The 13,083-nt window shown below is 33.9% G+C and overlaps 1 protein-coding gene across 5 annotated transcripts in view; it reads right to left on the bottom strand.

Moving 5' to 3' along the window:
* Positions 1 to 335: 335 nt before the first annotated feature.
* The window catches only part of PHTF2 (putative homeodomain transcription factor 2), a 130,405-nt gene continuing 117,657 nt past the window's right edge, over positions 336 to 13,083 (bottom strand). For all 5 annotated transcript variants that reach the window (XM_045194006.3, XM_024558998.4, XM_045194011.2 and 2 more), the window contains 4 exons: positions 9,849 to 10,004; positions 8,889 to 8,984; positions 3,696 to 3,821; positions 336 to 3,039 (listed from right to left, as the gene is read on the bottom strand). In XM_045194006.3, the coding sequence (XP_045049941.2) occupies positions 3,019 to 3,039; positions 3,696 to 3,821; positions 8,889 to 8,984; positions 9,849 to 10,004 (399 nt within the window). In that variant the 3' untranslated portion in view covers positions 336 to 3,018. The remainder of the gene's footprint in view (positions 3,040 to 3,695; positions 3,822 to 8,888; positions 8,985 to 9,848; positions 10,005 to 13,083) is intronic.

The raw sequence follows: 13,083 nt of genomic DNA on the forward strand, positions 1-13,083 counted from the left end.
GATTAAAGTCCTATAAACACTTGAACCAATCAGAATGCTTACCTTTCTTATTGTTAGCCATAATGTAGGTTGAATTCATGTGAAAATTTTTTTGATTAAAAACACCACTATCTGCCCTGAACAGTGTGGCTCAGTCGGTTGGTTGTCATTTGGAAAGTGAAAGGCTGCTGGTTCAATTCCTGGTCAGGGCACATGCCTGGATTACGAGTTCGGTCCCAGGTTGGGGCATGTATAAGTGGCAAAGGATCGATGTTTTCTCTCCCTCTCTTTCTCCCTCCCCTCCCCTCTATCTAAAAATAAATAAATAAAATTAAAAAAACAAAACACCACTATCCTTCCGACAATGAGTTTTAATATGCCAGTATTCTGTATTTAAATACAAACAAACACACAAACATTAATGATGTCATAACATCATTAATAAAGGCCTGTGTATGTATTACTTATGCTTTCATGTTCTGAGGATCATAATAAAATCTGAAATGTTGGGAAGTTTTAAAAAATTTATTTCCACTCCCCTCAACTCTTAAAAGCTATCTCTAAAGTTCAGGCTATAGTCAAACAAAATTACCATAGAAATGTATATGACTTGAAAACTTAAAAAAACACCTCTAGTTTAACTGTCAGTCATAGAATGTTTTATTTTAAACCTGCTTTTCAAACTTTAAAATACAACACATGTGGCAAAGAAGTAGTTAACACACATCTGCCACGATTCTATCTTTGAACTGCCTTTTCTTTATTATGTGATATGTTACAATTTCTTTGAGTTTCTTACATTCATGGTATTCTTAAAGGCAGCAATGTCCACTTTTCTGCTTTGAAAACAGTTTCATTAATGTTCTGGAATTGCTTAAAATGACTTTTTCCCTTTGTATTTTACTGTTGCCCACATTAGTGAGATAATTCAACATATTATTAATAAGCTGTTGAGAGGTATATGGTACTTAATAAGTCAACTCTCAACTCCAAGTTAAAATAAACTTCAATCCAAAACAATCATTTTCCTAAATCAGTATATTTAGCTACTTTTCTCAAAAATAATTCCATTCTGAAATAAGTTTTTTTTTGTAAGATACAATAGTTTCTTTCCTCTTTTATTCTAACAGAACTCATGTTGTACTTTTTTTCTCAAAATATATTTGACATATTCTGTGCAAATGTTAAGTTCTGAATAGCTTTGTACCTTATTTTGAAAAAGTTTATAAAATATAATTCCTAAAAACAACCTCAACATTAGACAGTAGAGGAAGAAGAAACATATCAGACAAAGCCTAATTTTTCACATGAGAAAATAAGTATGTTCTTAAAGCTCAGTAATACATTCCTTGAAAAAACTCAGAATGCACTTTGGTCATTATTAAACATATTAGAACATAGGCAAAGGAAACAAAATGCTTTTGTTGTTTTCTACAGAAGAAAATACAGCACAGAGGCTGAACTGAGGCTGATGGAAAGGAACGGTAAGAATGAAGTGATGTCATGACATGGCTCTGCTCTCTACACATCCCCAATCTTACAGCTGTGATTTGGGGATTAAAACTGCACCAATCAAATACATAATTTTACAATGAATTATTTTAAATTCCCTAAAATGTTTAAAAAATGTGAGGATATTCAACATGATACACCTTGCACCAAGGAAATTCTAGATTGTTTCAAATAAATTCTTTGTTTTAGAAACTAGATGCCCAGTTAAAAAAGAATTGCAAATACATTTCATGGTTCAATTATTTTCTAAAATTTTCTTGATTGTACAAATGTAACAACTTAAAATCAAGGCCCAATAAGATACCATCATATTTGCCCTACTTACGTAACGTGCCAACACAGTAAGTTCTCATTTGGACACTTGGAAAATTATCTCGGGGTTGCAGTGGGGGTTGGAGTGGTGGGTTAATGTTCCAGGTTAAAAACGTCTAAAATAGCCCTTATATAACTGGATGGTGATGGGGGGAGGAGATATATCAGATTAAGTTTAGAGGACACAATTTGCAAGGTGAAGCTGCCTCTTCTGAAAATTTGGGTATACAGTACTTTTATAACTATTAATAAAAGGAGTATTTTATTGGTTCTGAAGTTATTCATTTGAATGTGGGATGAAGAGCATACACTACAGCGTACCATGGGGAGAAAATTATTTTACTTGAGTAAACATAATGTACTTTAGTAATATCAATAGGCACTTCACTTGTGAGATGAGTATATACCTCACTCAAAAGGATACCATATCATGCCCTAGTACACTATAACATATCCCATATAAAGAAACGCATTAAAAGTAACAATTTTAAAAAGTGCACATTTTGAGCATGCACAGTTAAGAGCTGTGCAAACAGCCCAGTGTTTCAAATAAATACAATTATCACTAGTAAATTTTTATCAAAATATCTTACAGTATGGTAACCATTTACAATTATTGCTCTATTAAGAGTTTTATCATCAAAGAGCACTTCGTTGACCTGTTATGTAATACCATATATATTAATACTGAAGGGTGCTTAACTGCAGCTTAATCAGTTTAGATCCTGGCATTGTTCCAAAATAGTTCAAGAGAAACACTGACTGGATCTTGATTTACTGAAGAAAATGCTTTATGGGTTTAGATGAGTCTAATGCAATATTCCAAAGTTGAAGAAGTTTTCCTCGAGTAAGGCAAGTTTACGGCATCGATGGAGAAACAGTGCTTAGCAATGGCTTCTATTCTCACGATTTGTTGTTTTGTCAATTATTTATGAACAATTACCAGGATCTCAAGTATCTGGATATCAGTTTTATCACCCTTTTCATCAACAACTGAGTATACATCAATGCTAAAAATAAAAATAAAGACTAAAGTAAATGTAAAAAACAGTGAACAAGTAAAATAAATATAAGAATTGCACAAGACAGTGTGATGTAAACACTTCAATTTCCCAGCTGAGACTCCTGAAGCAACGAGTCAGTGACTACATTCAGGCAGCTTAGTTGGTACTCTTATTCTGGAAAAGAGGCTACATCTTCTTTTTTTCTGAATTGTCATGATTTAATCTTCCACAGCTAGTAAAAAAATAATAGAAGTAGTGACCATTAAAGCCAGTTTTAATATCACAACTTAAATTATATCACATAATACTATTTTTACCTAAATTTCATTCACAAACAAGTCTATGTTCTATTTTTTAAAGCTCTTTTAACCTTTTATTGTCAAGAAGAATTCACCTTAAACAAGTAGAGTGAAAATCAGATTTCTCTTGTTTTCTTTTACACAGAAGTGGCAATATAGATATACAACTAGTTTAATGCGAATAGTTTATACCTTATTCACTAACAGCTGAACATATATTGGAGGACATATGCATTGCTATACAGATAAATAATATAACTTTTGGCCAAAAAAAGGAAAAGAAAAAAGAAATAGGGCTCTTTTTTTTATCACCTAAACTGGACTCAAATTATATGAGTAAAAAGAAATACTTCCTCTTATTTTATACAGAGTCCTATTTGTAATGAATACTACTCCAAATTAGGAGTTTCACAGTATTACAAACCAAGAATGTTTATCATTATTTGAAATTAAATGTGAAATTATTTTCACTAATTGTATATATTATCAAAATGATTCAATTATTGTACATGTGAGATCTTAAAAGAGTGCTAGGGTAAAAGAAATGTCACAGGCCACTAAGTAAGAAAAAAACCCTGTACGTTCTTACCTTTAAATTAAATCCAAGCAAGTCACTGATAACACCAGAAACAGCTGACAGGATGACAACCTGGGTGATGTTATAAAGCAGTGGATTCATTGTGAGCCCATATAACCTGAAGGGACTGTCCAACTCCTAGAAGAAGAAAAAAACCCATGAGCCCAGATTCATTAAGGATTATCAGTTAAACTAATTCAGGGCAATAGACAATGAGAATCTTTTTAAAAACTGTTTCAAGAAACCATTATAAACTATGGATAGTTTTAGAAAGGATAAATTTGGTTAAACCTGAAATAAGTAAATATACTTTAAGAGGTTTTTGTTTTGTTTTGGTTTTTTAGGAGAAGGTGACTTCCTTTAAAAGAATTCTATAACCAATGGATGGATGCCAGATGGGAAGGGTGTTAGGAGGATGGGTGAAAAAGGTGAAGGGATTAAGAAGTACAAATTGCAATTACAAATAGTCACAGGGATATAAAGTGCAGTATAGGGAATATAGTCAGTAATAGTATAATAACTATGTATGGTGTCAAGTGGGTACTGGACTTATCAGGGGATCACCTTGTAAGTTATATAAATGCTCAGGCTCTATGCATACATCTGAAACTAATATACTATTGAATGTCCATTACAATTAAGAAAAAACAACATTCTATAATCTAAATTTGTAACTCCAACTTCTATCCCAAATGAATGATGAGAAAAGTATTAGTCTTGTATCTGCAAGGTTTGAGAATTTTTTTTAGTATAAGAATAGGAACTTAATATCTTTTTACAGAAGAATTAGAAATTTAACTAGCCAATTTTCTGACAATATTTAATACATACGTAAAAACTCCTCTTTGAGACAATTACTTTTCCAATACATGAATTAATTGACTGATTCAAACATTTAAAGTTCTTTTTTAAAAAATTCTGAGGATATGTTTATTGATTTTAGGGGGTGGGAGAAAGAGAGAGAGAAAAAAAAAAAACCACTGATGTGAGAGAGAAACATTGATTGGTTGCTGCCTGTATGAATCCCCACCAGGGATCAAATCCTCAACCCAGGTATGTGCCCTGACCGGGAATCGAACCATAACCTTTTTGGTGTATGGGATGACACTCATACCAACTAAGCCAACCAGCCAGGGCTACAGTTCTATTTTAGGCCTGACCCTGTGCTAGGCTCTGGGAAGTTAAGATTCAGCTTCTGTGCTGAAGGACCTTACAGTCTTACAGACCTGCAAATAAATAATTAAACTATCAGAGTCCCACAAAAGAGGTATGCATAAAAGGCAGTGGGCCATAGAGGAAGGTGCTCCTGAAACTTAGTGAGTAGGGAGAGTAGGTATTCTATCAAGACATCTGAGAACATGTTACTTTTCAATTGCTAGAGGCTGCTCAGCATTTTTAGAGCCAAGTACAAGGGAAGAATTACTTCAAACTTATAAAACTGGCTACTTATGTAGGTAAGGGTCATTCTTTAGGCAGATTCTTTAGTTTGTATTGACAGACTGGCACTAAAGGACTTTAATTAGAGGAGTAGCATATCAGATGTGCACATGAGAAAGATCACAGGGTCAGCAGCATGGAGGATGGAGTGAGAACAGTAAAACCGGAAGCAGGAAGGCCTTGAGTTCAGTATATCTAAAGCTTAACTGAGATGATGAGGCTCTGACTTAGGGCAGTATTGATAGGGAAGAGGAGATGAATTGGAAGATGTTTTAATAAAGATTTTATTTATTTTTAGAGAGGGGAAGGGAGGGAGAAAGAGAGGGAGAGAAACATCAGTGTGCTTGCCTCTTGCCTGCCCCCTACTGGGAACTTGGCCAGCAACCCAGGCATGTACCCTGACTAGGAATTGAACCTGCAACCCTTTGGTTTGCAGGCCAGCATGCAATCCACTGAGCCACACCAGCCCGGGCGAACTGGAAGATAATTGAGAGGATGAATCAATGTGCCTGAGAATTTCTTGGCTGTGAACAATGACAGAGAAGGAGCAATTTATATTAAGTCCTAGGTGTCTAACTACAAAACTGTGTATGATCAAAAAGAATCATGCTGTCATTCTCTGTATTTTAGTTATTTTTATATTTCTCTCTGCTCTGAGATAGAAACTACGGAGTGAAAGATTGGGGTCCGGTGGAGAGTGGAGCGGGCGCCATTGCTCCCTCTCGGCCCCTCCCCCACATAGTGTCACAGTGCAGAGACCAGCGTTACCCTGCCCCGGGGAACACCTAAGGCTCCGCCCCTTTAAGTAACAGACACACCAAGACCTAAAAAAAAAAAAAAAAAAAGGCCCAAATGACAGAACACTTCAAAACTTCAGAAAACACTTCTCCAAGGAAGACATACAGTGGGCCCAGAGACATATGAAAAGATGCTCAGCATCACTAGCCATCAGAGAGATGCAAATTAAAACCACAATGAGGTACCATCTCACACCAGTCAGAGTGGCCAACATAAACAAATCCACAAACAAATGTTGGAGAGGATGCGGAGAAAAGGGAACCCTAGTGCACTGTTGGTGGGAATGCAGACTGGTGCGGCCACTGTGGAAAACAATATGGAATTTCCTCAGAACACTAAAAATGGAACTGCCGTTTGACCCAGCAATTCCGCTGCTGGGATTATACCCTAAGAACCCCGAAACACCATTCCAAAATAACCTGTGCACCCCAATGTTCATAGCAGCACAATTTACAATAGCCAAGTACTGGAAGCAACCTAAGTGCCCATCAGCAAATGAGTGGATCCAAAAACTATGGTATATTTACACAATGGAATTCTAGGCAGCAGAGAGAAAGAAGGAGCTTATACCCTTTGCAACAGCATGGATGAAACTGGAAAGCATTATTCTAAGTGAAATAAGCCAGGCGGTGAGGGACAAATACCATATGATCTCACCTTTAACTGGAACATAATCAATAGAAGAAAAAAGCAAATGAAATATAACCAGAGACACTGAAGTTAAGAACAATCTAACAATAGCCGGGGGGTGGGGGGGGGGGGCAGTGGGAAGAGGGGATTACAGAACTACTATAAAGGACACATGGACAAAACCAAGGGGGAGGGTGGAGGTGGGGGAGGGAGGTGGGTTCACCTGGGGTGGGGTGGAGGGATGGGGAGAAAAGGCATACAACTGTAATTGAATAGCAATAAAAATTAAAAAAAAAACTCCAGAAAAAATACAACTAAGAGAGTAAGAGATAGCTAACCTATCAGATGCACAGTTCAAAACACTGGTTATCAAGACGCTCACAGAATTGGTTGAATTTGTTCGAAAACCAGATGAAAAAATGAAGCCTATGCTAAGAGAAACAAAGGCAAATGTACAGGGAACCAATAGTGATGTGAAGGAAACTGGCACTCAAATCAACAGTGTGGACCAGAAGGAAGAAAGAAACATCCAACCAGAAAAGAATGAAGAAACAAGAATTCGGAAAAATGAGGAGAGGCTTAGGAACCTCCAGAACATCTTGAAACGTTCCAACATCCGAATTATAGGGGTGCCGGAAGGAGAAGAGGAAGAACAAAAAATTGAAAACTTATTTGAACAAATAATGAAGGAGAACTTCCCCAGTCTGGCAAAGGAAATAGACTTCCAGGAAGTCCAGGAAGCTCAGAGAGTCCCAAAGAAGCTGGACCCAAGGAGGAACACACCAAGGCACATTATAATTACATTACCTAAGATTAAACAGGAGAGAATCTTAGAAGCAGCAAGAGAAAAGGAGACAGTTACCTACAAAGGACTTCCCATAAGACTGTCAGCTGATTTCTCCAAAGAGACATTACAGGCAAGAAGGGGCTGGCAAGAAGTATTCCAAGTCATGAAAGGCAAGGACCTACATCCAAGATTACTGTATCCAGCAAAGCTATCATTTAGAATGGAAGGGAAGATAACGTGCTTCTCAGATAAGGTCAAGTTAAAGAAGTTCATCATCACCAAGCCCTTATTATATGAAATGTTAAAGGGAGTTACCTAAGAAAAAGAAGATCAAAAATAGGAACAGTAAAAATGACAGCAAACTCACAGTTATTAACGGCCACACATAAAACAAAAACAAGAGCAACCTAGACAAACAACTAGAACAGGAACAGAACCATAGAGATGGAGATCACATGGAGGGTTGTCAATAGGGGAGTGGGAGGGGGAGAGGCGGGGAAAGGTACAGAGAATAAGTAGCATAGATGATAGGTGGAAAATAGACAGGGGGAGGGTAAGACTAGTGTAGGAAATGTAGAAGCCAAAGAACTTGTAAGTATGACCCATGGACATGAACTATAGGGGGGGAATGTGGGAGGGAGGGGGTGGGCAGGATGGAGTGGAGTGAGGGGGGCGGGAAATGGGACAACTGTAATAGCATAATCAATAAATATATTAAAAAAATAAAATTAAATTAAAAAATCTCTTCTTTATAGCGTCTTCCTGTCTAGCATCGTGCCTATACTCTGAAGATATTCAATATACATGTACCAAACAAACCCACTATCCTCTTCTAAACCCTTTCAGTGTATACCAAAAGTGCAGTGTATACCAAAGGTGCAGTGTATACCAAATTAATACTTTTGAAAGAATTAACCATAACACTGACATAACTAATTTCATACTATTTTCTGAACACTTATAAACAACTCTAAGAATTATATTTGTTATAGAAATTGAGAACTAAAAGAAAATTCCTTTTAAGAAAGAAAAGAATTACTAACACTCAAAACATTTTATTAAATTACCTCCAAAGAGTTATTATGAGATCAGATATACTGAAATTATATTCCCTTTGATTATTACCAAAAATGATTTGAAAATATGTGTTTATTGGTGATACATATTATAATGATCATGTGTTACTATTTTTTAAGCTAACGCAGGCCAAGCAAGAAGACTGCTCTGAGAAAAAATTTCCAAATTGACATCAAATCTTATTTTTTGAAATCTATTTTAGCTTTTAGGGGGCAAAAATTTCCAAGATGCCAATGCTACAATAGTCTAAACATTGTTAAAAGTCTTAAAATTTCACAATAAAGATAATTTGGATTATTTTGTTTAGTTTTGCAATGTGAAATAAAATGTAAATTGTGTGAATATGCTCAAATATAATTTGGAAATAATGTGGATAATCATAAAAACCAAATACAAGGTAGGATCTACAAACAAAAGAGAGATGTAATATCAGAACAGCATATTCTACATTATATCTATTTTTTTTTTTTTTTTACCTTTAGCAGTTTAGTAGCCAGTTTCAAAACATTATTCACTAGTGTCAGCTCCTCTTTTTTGTTAGGTTTCTTCTCCATTTTCAAGTATAGGTTTATCTTTTATAAAAATAAAAGTAAATTAAAAATATTTAAAATTATTACAAATACTTATTTGTAAAAGAAATGGAAAGATATTCACTGAAATGTTAATGGTAGTTCTCTGGTTTTGATATTAATATTGATATTCTTCATACTTTACTGTATATTCCAAATTTCCTACAATAAATTTATTTTATAAGAAAATATTTAAAAATTTTAAATATAAAGCTGCAACAACTAATGAAAACTGAATGTCATTACTTAAAAGGTGATAGACTTTAAAACCCAGAGCCAAACCAACCTAAAAAATAAATAATACCTAAAGTAAATCAATTGGTTTGTTTGCTACTTTTCCCTTTCATTTTAACCAAGCTCATTTGACAAGGTTACCCATTTTTTAAAATCAAACTATCCCAGACAAAAATACTCAACAAGTTCACTGGAAATAAGTCTCTTTAAATAACTTCGATAAAATGATTAAGAAAACATTAAACAAATTCATACAAAATAAAGTTAACCATCAACATTATTATGCTTTATCCTTTCTATTGAATAAAAATTCATACTTATTCAAACATGGCTCTGCTATACTGAACAGCAAACATATCCTACAAATGGTTTAAAATCCATCATTTCTATAAATAGTACTTCTTGTTAAATGAAAATGGGACATAAAAACAATAGGTTAGATTTGAATTCTACATCAAGGCAGGAACATTGAAGAAAGGCTTGCATCCTATCAAATTTCAAGTTTTGCTTTATAACAAATGGTCTTAACCTAGTACCATAGGTTCCTCAATAACTTGAAGTAAATCAAAACATTTTAGTTTCATATGTACACTACATACATTAATTTATAACAAAATAAACATGTATTCTCACCTGTTCAGTAAGTAATATTGAGGTATTGCTATATTTTTTACTTGTTTCTGATCCAAGGGTAACAAATCTCAGCAGGAAAAGTGTTAACGAGATGCACCAGATTACCAGTTCCCAATTGTAATGACAATCAAAGAAGATCTCATGCACGTGAAGCAACTAAAAATGTTTGAAAAAGGCAACATGAAGAAGCAATGTTATTCAAACAATTCCTTTTTAAGAGAAAATAACATTTTACTTCACACAAACTGATCATGAATGTAGTATTACATTTTCAAAACATTTCACATATACTATGAAATACTTCAAGCACATAGAAAGTATAAGGTGTAATGTAATCAAAACCCATGGGGCCTCTACCCATTTGTGTCAAATCTTAAATATTTTGCAATATTTTTCAGATTATTGAAAGATAAAAGATAAAAGGTTCAGTTGAAGCTCTTTTAAACTTTTCCTTAATCATTATTCCCCTTCTTTTTCTATCCCCTTTATAAGGGTAATAAATTTTGTGTTTATCTTTTCTTTGCAGTTTATAATTTAGCTACATATATATCTTTAAACTATCTTATTTCATATATATTTTAGAATTTATAAGTGTTATCAGGACCACCTCATTCTTCAATTTACTCTTTATTCCACTGAACTTTGGTTTCAAGAATTATCCATGTTGATACATGAAGCTCAAACTCATTCATTCTAACTCCTATAAGGTATTACAGTGAAAGAATTAAGCACTGTGTATTGGCCTCCTCTCATCCATTAACATTTATTTTGTTGATAATTTTCCTTATTACAAAAGCATTGCAATGAACATTCTGTTATGCTCTGTTTGTGTACACATGTAAGACTTTCTCTAGGAGTTAATATCTAAAGTAAAATTGCTGGGTCCTTGGATATTCAACTTTATTAGATATTATGAATTTGTCTCTAAAACAGTTGTTTGTACCAATTTGTACTCTCAGCAGCGTTTTCAGAGTTTCCTTTGCCCCTCATTTTTGGCCACAGTTGGTATTATTAAACCAATCTGATTTGTGTAAATTGTTTTCTTACTTTTTTGACTTTATTTTTCCTGATTCTTAGGGAAAATGTATATGTCTTATATGTGTACTGATCATTTGGGTTTCTTCTTCTGTAAGTTAAGTTTTTCTATTTCATATCTACTTTTCCTCTTTTGCCTGCTTTTCTTATTGATTATAGAAGTTATTTGTATGTTCTGAATAACAATGCCATTTAAGTCACATATTTTGCCAATCTTTCCTCAGACTACATTCTGTTATTATGGTGTCTTTTGTAGAATGTAAAATTTTAAGGGGTGGGGTGGGGTAGAAGAATATATGAAACTGTATGAGTCAGGCAAAATTCTAAAATATTTACTAACTGACCCTTTACAGAAGTAGTTTGCTGATCTCTGGCTTAAAGGACAAAATCGATTTTTTTTAAATGTTGATGTAATCATTTTTGTTAATCTTCATCTTCTAAAAAATGTATCATATTTTAATAATTTGTGAAGTCACTTGGGTGTTCTATATATACAATCATATAGTCTATGATTTTGTTTTTTCCTTTTTCATCTTTACACCATTTATTTCTTTTTCCTGTCTTCACTGGTTAGTACCCTCTATCAAAATGCTGACTAGAAGTGGTAGAGAGGTTGTGTCTTATTTCTGATTTTAAAATGAACACCTCTAAGGTAATGAATATTGTATGTACAATGCTTGCTCCAATTTTTGAGATACAATTTATCATATTAGGGACAGTACTTTCCAGTCACTGCATTATAAATATCGATTGAAATTTACCACTTTGTTTTTTCTGCATCTATTGAAATGATTAGATGTATCTTCCTTTACCCAACTAAAGGAGCTCAAATTAGATTAATGGATTTTCTTTCTTTTTTTTTTTTTTTTAAGATTTTATTTATTTTAGAGAGAGGGGAAGGGAAGGAGAGAGCGAGAGAAACATCATTGTGTGGTTGCCTCTCACGTGCTCCATACTGGGGACCTGGCCTGCAATTCAGGCATATGCCCTGACTGGGAATCAAACTGGCGACCCTTTGGTTTGCAGTCTGTGCTTAATCCACTGAGCCATACCAGCCAGGGTGATTAATGGATTTTCTAAAGTTGAAAATCTTTGCATTCCAGGAATAAACTATCTTGTTCATGGCCTATTTATTGTTATTAAACTGTTGGCTTCATCATCTAATATTTTGCATCTAAGTTAGTAAGGGAAATTTAATCATGGTTTTCCATTTTCATACTATCTCTCTAGTGTTGGTATCAAGGTTATATTAGATGCGAGAAATGAATTGGGGAAATATGCCATTTTTCTCTCGTTATTTTGTGTAAGATTAGGATTACCTGTAAAAGCACATGAGTCTAGAGGGTATTTGTTGTCCGTAGATTTTTAAACTACTGAAACAATATTGCTTTATGGTTATAGATCTCAGTTTTTCAATTACTGTTTTGAGTCTGTTTTAATAAATTATGCAGTTCTACAAAACTCCACCTCAGCTTTTAAATTTAATGACATAAAGTAACTTATACCAATATTCTTTTGAAAAAACCCTCATCTGTGCCAGTATTTTCAGTTTAATACTCTGCTTTTTTTCTTTTTAAACATTTGTTATTTATGTTTAAAAGTTTCTAAATGTATGAGTTTTGTTGTTGTTGTTGTTACTATTTTCTAATAGTGTTACAGCTAAATCAAGTGGTCTGTGTATCAGCTGAGAATTACCTTATGGCCTAGAACACGGGAAAGTTTTTGTAACTGTCCTTATGCCTGAAAAGAATATGTATTCTCCAATTTTAGAATAAAAGTTTGACTACCTTGTTTAGATACATAACTTCATTATATATTTTGTCTGCTTAATCTATCAATTACTTAAAAAAAAAGTGCTGATACATCCCCATGTGGTATTCTGTCAATTTGTCACTACAGTGCTAATCATTTTGGCTATAATAGATATATTTGAAGTTATAGGGTCACATGCATACAAACTGATCTTCTTGATGAATTATTCTTTTAATTTTTGTCAGGCTTCTTTGATTACAGTCTATTTTATTTTACTTGATATTAATGAAAGTCTACCAGTTTTCTCTTGGCTAGTGTTTGTCTTTTCTATCCTTTTACATTGAAGACCTTTCAATATTATGATGTTTCATGTTGCTATAAATAAATAGATTTTATGTTTATAAGAGACAAAAAGTCAGATATACTTCAGGAACATGAAAATTAAACC

Source organism: Desmodus rotundus, chromosome 6 (assembly GCF_022682495.2).
Source record: "Desmodus rotundus isolate HL8 chromosome 6, HLdesRot8A.1, whole genome shotgun sequence".
Taxonomy (NCBI): Eukaryota; Metazoa; Chordata; class Mammalia; order Chiroptera; family Phyllostomidae; genus Desmodus; species Desmodus rotundus.